The following is a 19,458-nucleotide window of genomic DNA, read 5'->3' as shown; positions in this document are numbered from 1 at the left end:
ATCACCATAGAGTCAAAATTACCCAGTTTTCTCTGTTGAAAAAATCCTTTTAACTGGAAATATGTACAATACATTTGCTAGATTCAGTAGAATGGAAAAGGTTTTTCCTTCTTTTCCTTGCTTTTTCTTGAAGAGGAATGAAACTACCATGTATATAGAAATTATGACTGTGAATTCAAATCTCCAATGAATTCTTTCAGTACTGAGATTGCTGTATATTTTATGAGTAATAAAGAAATGAGTTATTTAATAATGAACACGAGTCCTTTTATGGAGTATTGCCTTTCAATCTGTTAAATATATCACACACTTGAAGCCTTTTTTGCAGAAAAGCACAGATGTAAATAATAAAATAGATAATTTTTATTTAACTTTTTAATAGTACCTTCTAATATTTAGCAATTTTATATTTTCCTTTTGATCCTTGATTTATTAATTTATAAGTGTGCTTTTAATGTTTTTTAAGTTCTAGGTGCAGCCTTGGCCAGGGCAGTTCTGTAAAGAAAATTATTTTAACCTCAGCAAGGCATTTTCCCAAAAATTAAAGTAATCATCATTGTTAAGTCAGTATAGTACAGTCTGTAGAGTGATATGGGGCCAACAATATGACACTTTTTTTCATACTTATGAATTTCTGAGTTACTGTCAATCTTTGAGTTGTGATGCACTGATGTGCTCTCTTCCAAAACTGATGATTATAACAAAAGCCCAGTAACTCCAAAACCTATTTGTAAAATTTGTTTTTATTTATTTACTTGGTTATGTATATATTAAATAAAACTTATATTTCAATATTTGAAAACCCATATAAGTAATAAATAATAACTTATAAAGGATGAAATATTAAGTGTGGTAACAGACAGGATCACAGTTACCACTGATGACACTGAGGTCATGTCCTCAGTACTTTTTATTTTTGTTTTAGGCCTACTAAACTAATAAATAAATTAATCCACCAGAATGTTGTTCCTGGCAGTGGGGAGAACGCCTTGAAACACCAACTATGACCTCACTATTTCTAAAATCGCACAATAAAGCTCAGGATTGCACAAGATGAAACAAATATGATTAAAGGCCGTGCTCACACACACACAGGTGTTTTCACTTATTTTGGCTAATAAGACTCCTGCTCAGGTCGAAGTTGTAATTAGTGGACCCCAAGAGTAGCTATTGCCTTGGTAACAACTAATGGGGATCCAAATAAGTAATAAACATGAGATCACCAAAACTATATGAACCAATAAGAATGATCAAAGTGTAAACTTTTCCATGCAGAATAAAATTAATAGGAGGCTAGATCGAATTCAATAAAGCACAGTCTGCACCCACACTGAAGAAAACATGACAATAATAGAGAAAAATAAATGTGAGTTAAACTAAATAAAGGTATGTCCATGGCAATTATTTTTAAAAGGTAATGTGGACAAACTGAATAAACAGCCAGGGGGATTGTTGGTTAAAAATAATTAGAGAAAAGTTTTTTAAAGTCTTTTTGCAAGTATATGATATTGGACTATAAAAAGTTTTTCTTTGGATGTGTGATAAATCATGCAAGTGTAATCAGGCAGAATGAGTGAAAATACCAGTGTGGGTGGACAAGGGGTGTATAGGATGTTTTAAATGTGAGATCATACTAACATTTGAACGTTTGTGTTTATGATTATTATGGATAGAATTACATGAGCAACTCATTTTTACTTAACATTGATGTGCAATTACCATTTAATGAGCACAATTGTATCTGCATTAAGTAAAGTATGGGCATTCCAGCATCAAGTTAGCCTTCATATGAAGATGGCAAAGGCAAGTCAGGAATATTTAATGAACCTGAAACGTCGTTCATCCAATCACAGCGCCCCTACACTGCCTCTGATTGGCTCTGACCCTGACAGTCTTACACCTACGAATATTAGCCAATCAGAGGCAGAGCAGGGCGGGTCTTTTCATCGCAATCCTAAGAAGAAAAAATGCCTCCCGTTATTGGTTTAGAACCCGGAAGTAATAGGAACGGGGCGGGTTCAGAGGAAGACAGAGGATTGTTGCAAACAACAGCCAAGAACTAGTTCATGTGGTCAATAGTTGCAGCATTTTATGACAGTGTGTCCTTGTTGCTCTGTAAACACTAAGCAGTGTAACAGTTCGCTGTCTCTGGACAAACATGGACGAAGTGACAGGAGCTCAGCTAATTGCTGAGTCTCTTAAAACTCAGGTAAGTTAAGTCCGTTTAAAAACAAAGACAGCGAAGTTTTATGAAATATAAGTTAACTCAGCAGCTGTATTATGCTATATTATTAACAAATAACTGTAACCACGCAGTTGCTTTCAAAAGTGTGTCAAAGTTCATCTGCTGCTCTGTGAAGTTTAGTACTGTTTTACAATGCATGATATTAACAGTTGCTATTCTTCAAAGTTATTTAAAAATTTATTCAAAGGACCCTGATAGCTATGTGTGGGTTTGTTAAATCAGTGCTTCTCAAAGTGGGGTCTGGGGACCCCCAAGGGTCCTTGAGGGGGTTCCAAGGGGTCCCTAGCGAAATGGGGGACAGATTTATTTCACTAATATTTTATTCAGCAGTTAGAACGATGAGAGAATGTATAAGAATGACTAATCGTGGTTTTCACTCTCTCCTCCTGTTATCTCCCCTGTTGACAACTCTGGACTTAATCATACCTAACATCAAATATCTTCCCTGGCACAAAATCTTATCAGTTGCAGGTTCATGGCCTATTACGTATCAGTTTGAGGGTCTTTGATATGAAAAGGTGTGAGAACCACTGTGTTAAAGGGTACATTTCTGTCCCTGCAGAGAGTGGAGTACATGTTTGGGATCGTTGGTGTTCCTATCATTGAGGTGGCCATGGCTGCTCAGGCTGCAGGGATCAAATATGTGGGAATGCGCAACGAACAAGCGGTAAAAAACTCAGATATTCTGTTAAACTGCTGTTTACCTGCACTTGTATTGCATTGATTTAATGTGTTAAAATAAAACCTGTCACACAACAGGCATGTTATGCAGCATCTGCCATCGGATACCTCACTGGGAGGTAAGACTGAGTTAGTGATCCGAATATTCAGAGCAGCCGGTGTGTCAGCTTGTATCTTACATGTTGCTGTCTCCTGTGGTTATCTGTATCCAGACCAGGTGCCTGCTTGGTGGTGTCTGGACCTGGACTCATTCATGCTCTGGGTGGAATGGCCAATGCTAACATGAACTGCTGGTATGACTCTAAAACAGACTGATGTTGATGGCTTTTTACAGTCTATATAGTTTTAACATGGCACCTGTTGTCATGTGGTTTATGAAGTGTGTGTTGCCTTTGCACAGGCCAGTGGTTGTTATTGGGGGATCCTCAGATCAAAACCAAGAAACAGCAGGAGCCTTTCAGGAGTTTCCTCAGGTAATGCATGCATTCATATGGATTTTTGCCTGAAGATGCTTCATTAAAGTGACACTGTTATCTTTTTTTTTTTTTCTAGGTGGAAGCATGTCGCCTGTATAGCAAATTCTCTGCTAGACCGAGCAGTCTGGAAGCCATCCCTTCAGTGATAGAGAAGGTAACATATCAACCTGATATTACATTGTCTGTCTGGCCTTTTATTAGTCTCTCTTCCTTTATCACAGTTTGATATTATTAGTTTGACTGACTGTGTTGTGACGATAGTGTTTCGTTGCTCACAGGCTGTTCGCACAAGCATTTATGGACGTCCAGGTGCTTGTTATGTGGACATTGCAGGGGACATGGTCAATGCAAAAGTGGACAGAAGCAAAGTCAGGTTTGTTGTCACTTACGCTACCAGAGTGGGTAGATTTTTTTTTCCTTGTGTGGTATCACTCCTCTGGTTACAGATTCAAAGAATTGTGTTTCTCCTGCAGAGTTGTGTCCGGTTGTTCACCTCCTCCTATCAGTTTGGCTGACCACAGTGCAATCACAGAAGCCATCGCTGTCTTAAAAGCAGCTAAAAGACCTCTTGTCATCATTGGCAAAGGTAATATCAGGTGTCTTTGAATTACCTTGTGAAATAAACCTTAAACTTCCTCCATCACTGGTGAATCAGAGCGGTGCTGTGGGTAAGTTATGATGATATGCATGGTGTTGCGCCCAACAGGAGCAGCCTATGGCCAAGCAGAAACTGCTCTGAAGGAGTTTGTGGAAATGAGCCGCCTGCCGTTTCTGCCCACCCCCATGGGCAAAGGAGTTTTGCCTGATGATCACCCCAACTGTGTGGCTGCTGCCCGCTCACGGTCGGCCTCTCTTTCAATTTAAACATGAGTCAGAAGCAAAACATTTGCAGAACATTTATCTCTTCATTTATCTCTTCGCCAAAATTGTCATAATATACAGTACTATCTACAGTTAAATAATCTTAAAAGGTGAATAAAATATTCTGTATTACTTATAAAAATAGTATTTCTATATTTTAACTGTTGATTTTATCTAGATATGTACAGTAGGTGTACTAAATAATTTCCCAGTGTTTACATACACTTGATGTATGTATGGAGTTACGTTTTGTTTGACAACATTATGTAGATTATTAATTTTTTTTGTTTGTTTGTTTTTCACCCTCTCTCTCATTCCAATGCGACCCACCTGCTCCTGTGTTGTTCCTGATATGAAGAGCTCTTCTCCAGGCTGACGTTGTGCTTCTTCTTGGAGCCCGGCTGAACTGGATCCTGCATTTTGGTCTGCCACCTAGATTTGATCCTGATGTCAAGGTCATCCAGGTATGGAAATGGCCAAGCCAAGTTTGACTTGTGGAGAGTCAGTCTTAAGGGCTCTCTAAAATTATATGAATGCCACCTCATTGCCATAAAGCTTATCGTGTGTATCATATCTATTTTTAGTGCTGTGGGAAAACCTTAATCTTGTCATTGTGGTGCAGTTTTTCCTGCACTGTGATTCACTGTTGCTACTACTGTGCTCTAATAACACAACACACTGTGTGCAGGTTGACCTTTGTGCTGAGGAGATGGGGAACAATGTGAGGCCTGCTGTTGCTCTTCTGGGAGACATCAGTGCTATTGTCACTCAGGTACAATAACAGCAACTCAGTTTGCTCACAAAATCTCACATATTTGATTAATCTCTCTCCATGTGGTATGTGTTATAAGATCCTGATGTGATTTTAAGATGTACTTTTAAAGAAAAGCTCATGTTTGTGAAAATTGGTGATTGTTTTTTTTTTCTTTGTCCTTCAGCTCCTGGAGTGTGTCTGTAAAGATGGCTGGAAGTATCCCTCTGAGACAGAGTGGTGGAGCACATTGAAGGAGAAAGCTGCTGCCAATGCGAAAATATCAAGGGTGCGTTTGGACTCCTTTATGAAAAGCCTCCAGTTTGATATTGTATGTGGTTACTCGAACTGATGATAACAATGTGATAATTTAAGAAAAAGCTAAACACCCAGCTCTTTCGCAAACACCTCCACACCTGATGGAAAAATGTATATATATATCTGCTTCTATACATTGCCTCTACACTGCTTGTTAGCACCTACGTCCTATCAGACCTGAACTTAGCTTTATGGCACTTACTCGTGTTGTTGTCTCCTGACTACATCCTTGCTTGTGTTGTATTAGAGGTGTGTGTAGAATTTAGTGGCATCTAGCAGAACAGACTTGGCAGAAATTGAATATAATATTCATAAGTATGTTTTACTTAGTATATAATTGCCTGAGAATAAGAATCGTGTTTTCATTACCTTAGAATGAGCCCTTTATATCTACATAGTGGGTCCTCTTCCACGGAGCCCACCATGTTGCACCTCCATGTTTCTACAGTGACCCAGAACAGATAAACCAAACACTGGTTCTAGAGAGGGCCTTTTACGATTTTCGTTAGTTTCATGGCCACCATAGGTTCTCCTACCCGCTTGGAAGGGGATGGTGGAGGGGGGGATATTCAGTTTGTTGCAATCTGCAACCTCACCGCTAGATGCCACTAAATCCTACACACTGCACCTTTTACTCTCACATGTAAGTTGCTTTGGATAAAAGCGTCTACCAAATGAAATTGTAACATAATGTATTTGAAGCATTTATATGTATCTTTTTTTTTTTTTATTCAAGTATTCACAAGATTTTTGCCTTTTTTCTCTCCACAGGCGCTCGCTCTTCAGTCAACACTGCCTATGAACTACTACACAGTGTTTCACCACATCTCCCAGTTGCTGCCACGTGACTGCATCATTGTCAGCGAGGGGGCAAATACTATGGACATAGGACGCACTATGTTGAACAACTACCTACCTCGACACAGGCAAGGCAAAGTCTCATTGAAGCAGAGATTAAAGATGCACTCCTGAGAACACAAACGACTGCGTGTGCTGTAGGGCGATTAGTAGAAGAAAAGAGCACAAACTCAGGAGCCTCATACAGTGATAATGTTGGGGGCTGGAGTAACGCATATGAGTTTCAAACCAAACCAAAATGTTTTTGGATACAAATTGAGGAGTGTCCCTTTACCACATTCCAACACCCTGCTGGGTTGTCATCACTGTGAATGACAAATGAGCCTTGTGTATGTGTTCATGCCTCTCCCCAAATGCTCTCCTGAATTTGGCAATATCAGACAGATATGGTATCACTACATATCACACATAAACTGAAAGAAGCTCTGCTTTAAATGAAAAGGCTGAGCTTGTACTGCAATATTTGTGCCCACTTTGCAAAATTACCTTTGGTGAAATGACCAGCAGAAATATGAACAAGGCTGGGAACTAAATTCAGGCTCATCCAATAGCAAGCAATTGTGCCATTTCCTGCAAAAATAGAAATGCTTTCTGTAAAAATGCAGACTTTTAGTCTGCAGAGAGATGAGTGAATTCAAGCAGGTACTCAACTTCAAGCCAGGCTTGCTACCCAAACTGGTGATCTTTCTCACATGATCAGGAACACTTTCTTCAAAACACAGCAAATGTGCATTTTCTCACTACAATCCTATCATATAAAGCCAGTGTTGACAATTGTTTAACTGCATTAGACTGGTATTTGACTTTAAGTGGTAAGACTGTAAGTCTTTGTACATTTTTAGTAGACTGTGGTTAGCTAATCCTGATTATATGCAGGTTGGATGCAGGCACATTTGGAACAATGGGAGTAGGCCTTGGTTTTGCTATAGCAGCAGCCGCTGTGGAGAGGAGCGAGAATAAAGGCAGAAGGATAGTCTGCGTGGAAGGAGACAGTGCATTTGGGTTTTCTGGCATGGAGGTTGAAACCATGTGCAGGTAGGTTTGATTCCTCTTTTTCTATATAATATATGTACTTTAACCCTCTAGTACAACTTCATTACATTCTGTCTGTTTTTTTAACAGGTATAATCTACCTGTAGTCATCATTGTGGTCAATAATAATGGTATATACAGCGGAGTGGATCCTGAGACATGGAAAGAAATGGCAAAAATGGGAGATCTGGCCACTATGTGAGTCAATGATCAAAACGTCATGATGACTGTCATGATTTCTTCCACTTTATCAGTTGTGATATGATTTCATAAAACTTATCTTATGTCATTGTATTGCTTGTCAGAGCTCCACCTGTGACCCTCCTACCCGAGGCACGCTATGATGAGATCATGTCTGCGTTTGGAGGTCAAGGGTTTCTGGTGAGGACGGTGGAGGAGCTGCGTAGTGCCTTACAGCTTAGCTTGAGTGACTGGAAGAGACCCAGTCTCCTGAACGTGCTTATCGACCCTTCCTCAGACAGAAAACAGCAGGTACAGTAACTGTTGTAGTACTATTGTTGTAATTGTTCAGTTATTGATCTAGATTGCTTCTACAGGAAATTATCTTGTAGAAACACTCCCTAGTGGATGCTGTCTTTGTGGCTGGGACTTTACTTGGAGAAGGCACATTAATGTAAATGTAATCTGAACAAATGCTCCTAATTAAGTTCTTATTGGTTAGGAGCCATTGCGTCTCCAAAGGATAAATATTGTGGGTTTTCTGTCTTTCATGGCCACAAAAAAGCCAAGTGGACTAATGGAAAGACAGCTTCACCTTCAGACTTCCAGATCTCTGTGCACTTACAGATTTGCAAACTTTATGGCCACGTACAGGAGAAATCATCAGGGCCTAAGGCTGCCCAAATCCACAACTCATCACATCCACTCTGGGCCCAAAGCACACTTATTGCAGACTTCCAGAGAGTCGAGATTATAGGGTCAAGAACTTGGCATTGGTCATATCATTAGTGGTGATTGAGATCTTTGTGCATTTTACTCCCTCGCAATTTACAATCCCTGCAGACTGCAGCGAGCACCACAGACAAACGGCAGTACATAAAACAAAAGTTGGCAAGTCTGCGGATTTTACCTGGAAGTAAAACAATGGAAGTAAAACAAAAAGGAGATGGACAAGTGAATGACTTTGACAGTCACAGCAGTAAAACCAGGCGTAGTTAAAAGGAGCAGCATTTCGGTTCGCGATGAAGTGTAGAGCAGCAAACAGCTTGGTGTTTACTTGACTCTCATCTCATCCTTATAGGGCTACGTGACTGACATGCCTTACTGCACAGTAATCCATACACTCCAGGTGCACCGCAGAACTGTTGTATTCCACTCACAATCCCTCCACCTCACACCAACCTGACCTTTCTATTTCAGGGTCCCCATAATTAGAAAGCATGGCCCCCTGTGTTTATGTTGAATGTATCCACGCAACCCTTCGCAGACATGTTTGAAGGTTGTATTGAGTACAGTATCCATGGTGCTGGGCTCCAATGGCTGTGCACTCTGTGGCCAGCAGAACGGCTTGTTCATTGGAGGCGTGCCGCTCTTATTGTTTGTCTCTGACTGTCATTCATAGCTGTCAGGAAATGGGTCCATCATCAAAGGAGGTCCAATATAATGATGTTTTATCTGTATTTCTAGGAATTTCCATGGCTGACCCGCTCCAACCTTTAGATTGAAAGAGAGAGATCCGCTTCCTCCTTCGTTTGCCACATTATCAAAACCGCAGCGATGGTTTTCCACAGGAAACTCAAACTCAGAAATATAAAAGCTGCTTTCGTTTTGTGATTGTTTTTATGAAATAACTATTTTTCAATGATTCTTACTGCACAGTAGTATTATAATCAACAAAATAATTCTGCAATAAAACATTTTTACACATCATACAATGAAGATTATTGCTTTATGTCCAGTAGTGGGTTTTTTTTCTGCCACATGATAAATCTAATAGGCAGCATGATTAACACACAATATGGCTAATTAAACCATCCATCATGCTGAAGGATCCAGTGCAAATTATTAAAATACTGGGACAGTATAAATGTTGACTAATGGCCAATTTGGTGTTGAAATCCAGTTTTGCTCAGATGTTTTTTTTATTTGCGTAAAACACCATCTTTAAAATTAAACCCTCTCAGGATTGTCTTAAAACACATGGGTAAAGGATTTCTAGCAGAAATAATAACCTTACGTAATATCCACATAAATTAGTGAGTGTATTACTTCCCATTGAGTTGCATGATTTTCTCACAGTGTAAACGCTTGCAGAGTAAAATGGTGTGTGTGTGTTTTTTTTAACTTGTGTATCTATAGTCTATACAAAATATAGAATTTTTCATATCACTACAGTTGAAGCGCTGTTGAGAAATGATATAGTCTGTATTTCCAGACATATTTACAGCTCTCGCATCCCTTAAAGATCCTCCTTGGAAAAGCAGACAATTAATTTAGTGGGACAGTCTGGGCAATAAAACCAATTTGACCTGGAGTAAATGGATACCACAATGCACAGAGGGATGCATAGCATAAAAAAGATGTACTAATCAATACAGACACACAGTTGTGTCAGGATGTGCAAATGCACTGACACCTTCATGCAAAATCCCATTTAAAGCTTTTGCAGAAAAGCCCACTGTGGGTTAGCCAGTGATAAGTCTCCCTTTGAGAGGAGTGGAAACAACAAAGGCACCCCCTGCAGTAGTAGAAATCTAATATTGGCACCCGAAGCAGCTGGCGGGCTGTCTCCTGTAATTTTAGCGCACACTGATGCGGAGGAAAGATTTAATGGGCATTGGTCGGCATACCCTCTTCTGAGGGCGTAAAGGAGACAGAGCGGAGCGAGCAGAGAGGGAGGGGAGCAGAGGAAGAGGACAGTGAGGAGAGAGGGAGAGAGAAAGGCAGCGTGTGAGGACTGCTGTGGCTCAAAAATAAAGTCAGGCAACTATCTGGAGCAGCATGACTCTTCTAACACTTGGACTGTATCTGCCACTGTGGTTTCATTATGGCCTGGCTCAGTCTTCTATTCCGGACAGCTTTATTCCATTCCCAGCAGGTAAGGATATTGTAATCCTGAGTCTTTTTGTGTCTGTGTGTCTGTGTGTATATGTAGGTGTGTCTATGTGCCAGCTGTACATACATTACTATGCATGCATATGTGTTGAAGGAGTTGGGGTGCAAAAGCATGGATTAAAAGATAGTTTTAGGCTTTATAATGAGGCCACTATCCTTGTAAATTACACCTGTTTTTATCTTCTTGTCGCCCATGAGGTAGACTGGAAATGCCACTATAAATAGAGAGACCAGCTCCAGTCCTACAGTGAGAGGCACAGGCACTTCATATCTGTGTCCAGCTCTAGGAACTCTGCCGGACGGGTGTCATGATTTGATAGTTTGCACCTGTTTCCCTGTCGCTTATGCTGCTCCTGCATGTTCTAACCTTTTTCACTTGTCCCATTTGTACTGTATGTATGAGATGTTGTACCCAAGTTGCACATGCATGCTCATGTGTCATGAGTCAAGCACTCCTCTTATCATTTTGCTGAAGAGGTGAGGATTCAGATATGTTTTTGCAGAAGTTAAGACAACTCATAATCATGACCTCTTCCGACTCTTCTAATTTTGACACTTGGCATCACTTCCTGTGCGACTGGCCGCCTGCACACTTTGCACAGCTCTCAGATCCCAGGAGCAGCAGAGGAGATTCAACCCATGCTGTTTACTGAGTCTGCCTCCACCCCCGCTGTTTCCTCCACCCCCTTCACTTTGGCGCCGCCACACTCATGTGAGTTAAAGTCATGTGACTTTCTATTGTGGAATATCTGACTGACTGTTGATATGTCCTTGGGTGATATCCAAGCGGCCCCTCACTTACTGTCTTTTAACCCCTGAATGAGACCGTTAAAATACTCCAGAGGGTGGAGTATGTTTGCAGGAAGAAATGGCTTAACAAGTCCTTTTGCTTTGCGTTTTTTTTATGATGAGGTTGGGATGAAATTCTGATATTAACTTCAAAACTTTATCCACAAAGTAAAAAGTCAGTGTCCCATTATCTTCTTATAGGATACGTGTCATTCTTCTTCTATCTAATGAGCATTTATCAATGGTGTAAAAAAATATTATTTTATTTTTAATTTCATTTTACAGAATGAAGACATTTATGGAGGTCGATCAGAGCCGGGCCATGAGGACAAAGGTGCCTGTGTCCAAGGCCCCCCTGGGCCTGCTGGTCCCATTGGACCTCAGGTATGTGATCCACTTTTATCCCAGCATTAATCATATATTATAAATCCAGCACCATGGCATTGTCATTATTCAAAGCCCTTGCCACAAGTTGACTTAAATAGGATTCACTGTCAGTATGGCTGTCTCTAATTCATGTTGGTGTTTGCATAGTTTTAAGGTGTTAAGAATTAGTGCTCCAGCAACACACTACTTCCATCTCCTCTCCAACTTGAGAGTTCCTTCTGAGCAGGAGATGGGGATTTCTCTGGCCCATGCAACACAGCAGCCCATTAACGCTCTACATTTAGCTGAGACACAAATAGCCTTTTTCCACTGCCTGCCAGTGCGCCACACGTCATTCTCAGAAACTGTCCGAAGAGTTGTCTGCCTGGAAAGGCGCACTGGGTCGCGTAAATTCCAGGGATTACCAACACAACCATGTGTCCCTGTGTTTGTGTGGCAATGAAAGGTATAAAGACATTTTGGTTTAATAGATGGTTTTAAACCCAACCTCCTCTGCTGTTTGCCCAAAATTTCATGAGTGACAAGCAGATTTACTTGTCATGATCAAGCGATTGTTGTGTTTGCCCATCTTGGGCTGTTACAGCACCAGCCGGGCTGCAGCAGTGTTTCAGTTTATCAAGAGAGACCCACAAGGTACTTTGTAAATCAATAGTGGCCACTCAGCCCTTAGCTAATTGAAACTGCAGCTGTGTACTTCCAGAAGCAGACATGACATTCTGGTGGGATACTGTGGACAATAAAACCAATTTAGACTGATATATCTGTGATTTATGAGCATACTTATTGTTTTTTATGTTTACCAGGGTCCACCTGGATTGCCTGGTATAGAAGGACCTAAGGGAGAAAAGGTAAGCAGTGTCCTATTTAATTAATGTGTTCATTATTTTTGTAAGCTTAAGTTTAATTGACCTGTTGCTCAAGACTGAAAGATGCTTGCTGGAAATGTATTAAATGCCCAATGTCCTTGTCCCTCCTTCACATCCTGTTGTCAGGGAGAAATCGGAAGACCTGGGCAAAAGGTGAGAGTCTCCATTAATCACTCCATATTGCCACTAAGTGGATTTACTCAAAAATGAGATACAATGCCTCCGCCTGCTCGCTAGCTGTAACTCAGAGCACTGCCAGTGCCTGGTTGTGTGAGCAAGTACAACCTTGACAGGAGACAGCACAGACACACTGACAGGATGCAAGGGATGCAGAGCTGCTGAGATGGGTTATTTTGATGGCAGAGGGAGTTGACATACTGTTGGTCTTCTCTCACAGAGGGGGGGAGCGTCTGCCTTCCCATCGATCCCTCAAAGACATCCAGCATCATGCCTCTCTTCTCTATTAGAACGGTAACTTTATTGAAAGCAGACAGCACACAGTGTTTGATCAGGTCTGGCGGAAGAGAAGTGATCTCCCAAATGATCAGTTGCTGTGGTCGAGCAGTGAAAGTGGCCCAGTGGGAGAGTTTCACTTGCTGGTGGCCTGACTGAGCAGCTTCGCAGCACTGCAGTGCAATTTAGCTTAGTGGTTCAGCCAGGTCATAAATCATTTTATTTCCCACAAGCACGGTCTCCTGTTCTATATACAGCCCATCATTTAATTAAATAGAGCAAAGTGACAGTGCTCGTTAAAGTCATTCTTCCCCTACATGTGCAGTGGTACTAGTGTCTGATAAATACTGTAGCAAGCAGTCTGTCAGCTTATGCAGCAAATCCTGCACTTAGGTTTCTCTTTTTTACCTCGCAGGCATAACAAGCGCTGTTATTGAGTTGCATTTGCACATCTCTTCTTGCAGCACTTTTTATAATGCCCTGATTTTATAAATAATTAACTGCTACTTTAGGCTTTATTGAGTTTTATAAGGTGTTTCTGTGTGTCATAAAATTTATGTCTCCTGTTATAGGGTCGCACAGGTCCTCCTGGACTTCCTGGGAAGCAGGGACCAGCTGGATGGCCAGGACCAAGTGGGCCCAAAGTGAGTAAGTCAGATCTCATCATGTAGATGTTATGATATATAACATGAGAGATGTAAGTGCCAATGAGAAGTAGCATAGATGAGTGTATATATTACTTCACTTTGTTCAATTAAATACTGTGTTATGTAACATGCAACCAAGCTTTTCTATATAGATGCTCGATTGAAATATCACAGGAGAATATTCCATCAGATCCTGCGTATGGTCAAACTGAAAGTCATAAATTCTTATTTTAGATGGGAGAATATGTTGAAACACTATTTTTGTCTTATTAATGTTTTCTTCTGTGTCAGGGTGAGAAAGGTGACTCAGGGCTGATGGGCTTGCCTGGAGCCAGAGGACCAATTGGGCCACGGGTATGATCCGCATATGAATTCATCTTGGATTATCTCAACTTCACAGTAGCTTGTTTCACCATGGATGTTTTATTTTTCATCTTTGATTACAGGGTTTATCTGGATATAAAGGTGAAAAGGTATGTGACCAGTTTAGTAATGATTATAAAGTGCAAAATACATTGAAATTTGCTGACTAACATCTTTTCTGTTGAATCTAAACTGTAATTTGCTCCGTCAGGGTTCACAAGGTGTTCGTGGTGAGGGTGGCATGAAAGGAGACAAGGTGAGCAGATTTTATCAGTATGCATAGTTGCAAACATTTAAGTAGCAGCACACGTCATACATATGCTTTAATATACTTACATATAATGTCCTTTATCCACAGGGCGCAATGGGTTTCCCAGGAATGCTTGGACAGAAAGTGAGCAACACAGTTTTGAATTCCCTAGAATTACAACTTTTAAAATCTTACAGATGAATGCAGTGCTGTTGAATGTTCAGTTGATTTGATGTGTTTTGTGCAGGGTGAAATGGGTCCAAAAGGAGAACCTGGGATCTCAGGAAACAGAGGACCCACTGGCCGACCAGGGAAGAGAGGCAAACAGGTATTTGTGGGCATGTGACACTCTGGCTGCATTACTATGTGGAAATAATGTATGGAATTACATATGTACCTCAAGAGTGTGCGATGGGACATTTTGTGCACAGAAAAAGATTTTTTGAAGACATTTTGTAGAGAAATAACTGCAAGCGTGCAGGGGAAACTTGAGAGTGCACAGAGAGCAAAAGAGACACTGTGAGCAAGTGTCCAGTGGTTTGATAGATTTGTTTGCTCAAATTTGATTATTATTTGTGTGTTAATACTGTAATATTACTCTCTTCAAAATATAATTTATATGCATGCAAAAAATCATTTTCTGTGCTGTGCATTGATCTCTGAGACTTTATTGTTGTAAAGAAATGTATTACATGTGTAACCACCTGGTGTATTTTTTTATTTGTGTCTCAGGGAATGAAAGGAGACCCGGGCAGTCTAGGTCCTATGGGACCTGCAGGCCCACAGGGACCTCCTGGCCATCCTGGTCCTCCTGGTTCACCTGCCACAGGTGCAAACTTCTACCTCCTCCAACAAAGCAGAAACCCCAACAGATTAGATTTAAAACTCTTACTGAATCAAACGCTGACTAAATTTATATCCACTTTGTGGGGGATTGGTTTGTGTGTGGCTCTGCACATTCTGTGTTCTTGGAGAGTGTGTGCAATGCTGTGCTGCCAGTGTGAGGAGTAGCAAACACCCCTGTCAGCAAAAGGAGGCACACTTAAGAGCGGTGTAAGAGGTAACACCGGTTGTCTTATTTAGCACCAGAGAAATCTAATCTCCTAACATGAGACGAGATGCTCCCATCATGACACCATGCGGCTAAAATGGATTTACAGATGGCGAGGCTCCCTACAGTTTTACAAATATTATGTCACCACTTAATTAAAGTGACCTTTGTTATCTTGATCAAGTTTCTGCATGAATTAAGTTGATTGTGTTAGCCTCTTGATAGACGAATCAAAGACGGCATATGGTATTTATATCAGCTACTGTAGCCTGACACTCAGCAACACTTTCCTTTAGCTCATTAAGCCTGCAATACTCTTACCATGTAGCTTCTGGTTTATCATTTGGAGTCTTTTTTATACAACAATCACTTTTCTCTCTTTGTAAATTTAGGACTTTACATGGTTGGAACAAAGGGTGCACGTGGTCCACCTGGGCCGCCTGGAAAGTGTAGCTGCGGCACTTTCAGTAATTCTCAATTTGAAGATCATCCCTCCAGAGGAAGCTATCCTAAAGTACCAGCGGTGAGGGATGAGTACAGCCAAAACTGAAAACTTACATACAACATTTTCCATTATCTTTAATTTAATCAGGGGGTCCATACGTTCAAAAACTGAATGATTTGACACATCCCTGAAAACATGAATCTACATCACATTTTAATTGTTATGACTTTTTATCAAAATGTATGAATGAACTTTGATATGCAACTAGATATTATTTCCACTTGGGAATTTTAAGTAACCTTTTAGTTAAATATTTAAAGAAAGAAAATATTGAAAGATAAAAGAAGTACGCCAACTGGGGAGATGAATATTGCTTGGAGTCACATGTTGCCGGCTGGGATATTAAATTTTGATGCTCAATATTTCAAAATTGCACCCACTAGGACTGAACCTTATCCTTTCAAATGCACTAAAATATTGAAAACATGACAGTAAATGTCCCTTTTGACATAGCATTTTCACTTCACCCTGTCATTCAGATATTCGTGGTGAGTAATGAGGAAGAACTGGAGCGCCTTCACACAGATAACGCTCTTGCATTCCGCAAAGACCAGAGATCTCTCTATTTCAAAGACATTGATGGCTGGCTGCCAATTCAGGTATCATTGAAAGCAGCAAAATTAAATTTTTTATCTTTTTTTTTTACACTTGTTGACATTTCAAGCACTTTTTCCTTTTTGCTAAAGTTTATTAAACTCTGTAAAAGACTTTTCCATTCCAGCTGACTCCGTTCCAGTCCATGGAAAACGCACCAGACGAGGAAGGTTACTGTGGAGATGGGATAGTGCAGATTACTAATGGAGAGGAGTGTGATGACAGAAACAGAGTCGTCACCGACGGCTGTGTCAGTAAGTCATGTGCTCATGTGATCTATAATAGCCTCCTCAGTTGTACTTTGCTGTGCACATATAACATGACCCCTCTGCCCCTCCTGTCTCCTTCTTACCACAGAGTGTAAACACGCCTACTGTGGAGACGGATATCGCTATGAGGGGGCTGAGGAGTGTGATGGAAAAGACTTTGGATACCAGACATGTAATTCATATCTTCCAGGGTAAGCACAGTACACAACTACATGTGGTCAAAACACTTTGCTGCATGAAAACATAGGTGTTTTGTTGGCATGTTATACTGACCTACGGGTTTTTCTCGTATTATTTGCAGGTCATATGGTCACCTCAAGTGCACACCATACTGTGTTATTGACTCCACAAACTGCAAGTACTTCACTTGAGGAGGAACCTGGACAGTGCAGCGGGATCCTTTGTGTGTTATTTGCTATACACATAATGGGAATACTTTCATGCAAAAAAAAATAATAATAATGCCACAAGCAAGAGACTCTGGAGGAAGAGGCAGCCAATGATTCTATGATGAAAGAAAACCAAAACATATATATAACTCCTCTGTACTGCTGCTAAGATGCCACGTAGATCCCCGGAGTTATAGCAAGAGTCGGTCAGTTGAAGGGGAAAACCTTCACCTACACTTAGGAAATACACAGGACAACTGCACTCTGTCTTAACAAAGCTGGACTTAAGACTGGCCTCCTCACCATGCCCGATTGGACTGGAATCAGCTTCTGGACGCAACGGTTGTTTGACAGCCATGCAGAGACTTAATTAAGTGCCAGTTGGAGATGTTGCAGAGGAGCAGTAGCCGGGCCAGAGGCTTATTAATCTTGACCCAGTTACTGTTGAGAAAAAGAGCCAGTAGGACATGCAGAGCCATGGTCCCAGGTATTCTACTGCAGCGTGAGTGACAGTGCACAGCATTTGCATGAGGCTGGGATTACTAAGACCATGAAAGCAGCTGTCACTATCCAAGCATGTAACCTATCACTTTACTCATTATTGCCACGACAAAGTCCGTACTGTGTACTCCCAATCTCACATCAACGATTTCAGTTGTAAAACCAGGGATGTAGTATGATCAATATTAAAGCAAGGGATGGAGATAGAGGTGGATATAATGCATGAATTATGCACCGCTAATATTTCAGGAGGCCACACTTCTCACAGGTCCTGTGAAACTTCAGTGTCTGACTTGGCTTGTGGTGGTACTGTACTTGACAGGGACATTCAGAGTCAACTTCATCTATCCGAAAACCTCTCAGGAACCAACAGGTAATGTTGCTCCACACGGCACGTTTCACAGGCATCCTCCGACTACTCTCTTTGCAAATTTAAATGACAGCGACTGTACGCCAAGAGCACACAGGTAACTCAAACAAAAGCTTTAACCGCATCAACAATGTGCAGTTCCTTTAGGCACCATCGCGTTCCTTCCCTGTGCTTCAATGAGAAACTAAATATACTGTATGTGAAGGCTTGAAACTGTTATGTTCTTAATTTTCTCACTGCACAGGAAAGGCTGGAATAGTCTGTAGCTGCTAAATGGGGGGGAGGAATTCAATTCCAGTCTGTTCTATGGTCATTACTGTATTTACTATAATACCTCTTTATCCAGTCTTTCTGTCTTACAGTAAACAGCAACAGAGAAACTCAACAGTAAACTTAACAGTGTAGATGTAGTCCGCTCTGTCTTGGGCACCAATGGTGAAAATGAATGTGCCGATTATAAGCTGACATTTTCCATAAGCTACTGTATGAGTCGCAGTGCCAAGGGAGACCTTTTCTTAGCCATACTTAGACATAGTCAAGTGTTATAAAGTGATTCTTCTTTGATTGCAGATGTACAAACAAGGAATTGAAAGATAAAGACTGTTACTATATTGTGTCCGCATGCTTGTGATAATGTGCCATTGAGTGTGAGATGCTTCCACTCTGTCAAACATTGTTTTGTAAATCATCATTGCATTCATCAGCATAGCAGGTGTCTTAAGAAATGTCAGCCTTGCTCTGCTCAGAGTTGTAGTACTGTACAGTATGTGTGACACACCTTATATGATAGTGATGAACTGTGCCATGCACAAAGCTGAAATACTTTTTGGAAAAACCATGTTGAATGTTCTTGTCTGTGGCCTGTGCTGCTGTGCTATATCTTGTACTGTGTATGCACAACAATGCTGAAACATACCATGCATGTGGTAACGTACTGTAAGGCTTTATAAAACATAGTATGCACTGTGACTGGGATAGTGAAAGATCATTCTGTTTGATTATTCTGATATGATTTATACAGTAGTTGTGGACAATTTTAAAAAAGGAAGTGAAAATAAAAATGGGAATTTAAATCATTCAAAGCTGTATTTTCTATCTTACGCATGCAGCTTTAAACTTTGCTCAGGGGTTTGTCAGCAGCTTTGCTTCTGGTCTGTCAGTAAGCAAGCGGTGACAGTGATTGGAGGCTGTGCAAAAAGCCAATAGGCAGTGATAGAGATGCTATTGATGTTCTTTCAGAGCAAGGCTTTCACTGTAAAAAAAAAAAGATATCCATCAAGGGGGGGGTTGGGGGGGGGAGATGCTGTCAGCAACCCCTTGCAAAGTGCTGTGTTAGACTACATAGTAAACAGACCACACAGTGAACTCTCGCTGTTTGCTCAGACATGGCAATGGCTTTTCAGCTTTTCATTCTGTCTCGATGAGGCCCCTCAGAGTTCAGTCTGTGCCCCGGAGATGAGGCACAGAGATACAGATTTGGGCAGCCGGCCAGTGTCACAGCAGAGATGTTTGAGGCTGGATGCGACCGTATAACTCTATTAGCATGCCCTATTTCTTGTCTAAATCACATCAGGACAATCTGTCTGCTAAGATGCCCGAGTAAAAGCTTACCTTGGCATATTTATCCCATCATGTGCATTCCCCCAACCAGGCCAATCAGATTTGTACCACAGATGTCTCTGTTCAGCACTAAATGTCACTGGAGATGCAGTGCTCAGCCTGAATCT

The 19,458-nt window shown here is 40.9% G+C and overlaps 2 protein-coding genes across 3 annotated transcripts; both read left to right on the top strand.

Moving 5' to 3' along the window:
- Positions 1-2,005: 2,005 nt before the first annotated feature.
- Positions 2,006-9,103, top strand: hacl1 (2-hydroxyacyl-CoA lyase 1). The gene is made up of 17 exons (XM_067601752.1): positions 2,006-2,209; positions 2,808-2,912; positions 3,005-3,045; positions 3,139-3,219; positions 3,327-3,399; positions 3,479-3,556; positions 3,681-3,775; positions 3,876-3,988; positions 4,109-4,244; positions 4,622-4,727; positions 4,952-5,035; positions 5,202-5,303; positions 6,104-6,258; positions 7,067-7,225; positions 7,313-7,420; positions 7,528-7,714; positions 8,870-9,103. Exons 1-17 carry the CDS (start codon positions 2,159-2,161, stop codon positions 8,900-8,902), a joined length of 1,707 nt encoding a protein of 568 aa, XP_067457853.1. The 5' UTR covers positions 2,006-2,158; the 3' UTR covers positions 8,903-9,103.
- Positions 9,104-9,243: 140 nt separating this feature from the next.
- On the top strand, positions 9,244-18,807 carry colq (collagen-like tail subunit (single strand of homotrimer) of asymmetric acetylcholinesterase). Of its 2 annotated transcripts, none has more exons than XM_067601754.1 (17): positions 9,244-10,280; positions 10,900-11,009; positions 11,372-11,470; positions 12,277-12,321; positions 12,466-12,492; positions 13,365-13,436; positions 13,731-13,793; positions 13,886-13,912; positions 14,014-14,058; positions 14,161-14,196; positions 14,300-14,380; positions 14,785-14,881; positions 15,496-15,626; positions 16,088-16,207; positions 16,330-16,456; positions 16,560-16,662; positions 16,773-18,807. In XM_067601754.1, exons 1-17 carry the CDS (start codon positions 10,184-10,186, stop codon positions 16,840-16,842), a joined length of 1,350 nt encoding a protein of 449 aa, XP_067457855.1. In that variant the 5' UTR covers positions 9,244-10,183; the 3' UTR covers positions 16,843-18,807. The 2 variants fall into 2 exon arrangements, with proteins under 2 accessions (XP_067457855.1, XP_067457854.1); XM_067601753.1 differs by having other exon boundaries at positions 16,315-16,456.
- The last annotated feature ends 651 nt before the right edge of the window (positions 18,808-19,458 follow it).

Source organism: Thunnus thynnus, chromosome 10 (assembly GCF_963924715.1).
Source record: "Thunnus thynnus chromosome 10, fThuThy2.1, whole genome shotgun sequence".
NCBI lineage: Eukaryota > Metazoa > Chordata > Actinopteri > Scombriformes > Scombridae > Thunnus > Thunnus thynnus.
The sequence above is the reverse complement of the archived record's forward strand: the minus strand, read 5'-3'. Positions and strand labels throughout refer to the sequence as shown.

Bases quoted from the DNA above. Each gene is read 5' to 3' on its own strand.
- colq (XM_067601753.1), top strand. From the start codon at position 10,184: ATGACTCTTCTAACACTTGGACTGTATCTGCCACTGTGGTTTCATTAT. The intron at 11,010-11,371 runs GTGAGTTAAAGT...TTCATTTTACAG, and splicing joins TTTGGCGCCGCCACACTCAT to AATGAAGACATTTATGGAGG. The intron at 14,882-15,495 runs GTGCAAACTTCT...TTGTAAATTTAG, and splicing joins TCCTGGTTCACCTGCCACAG to GACTTTACATGGTTGGAACA.
- hacl1 (XM_067601752.1), top strand. From the start codon at position 2,159: ATGGACGAAGTGACAGGAGCTCAGCTAATTGCTGAGTCTCTTAAAACT. The intron at 3,400-3,478 runs GTAATGCATGCA...TTTTTTTTCTAG, and splicing joins CCTTTCAGGAGTTTCCTCAG to GTGGAAGCATGTCGCCTGTA. The intron at 7,226-7,312 runs GTAGGTTTGATT...TTTTTTTAACAG, and splicing joins GAGGTTGAAACCATGTGCAG to GTATAATCTACCTGTAGTCA.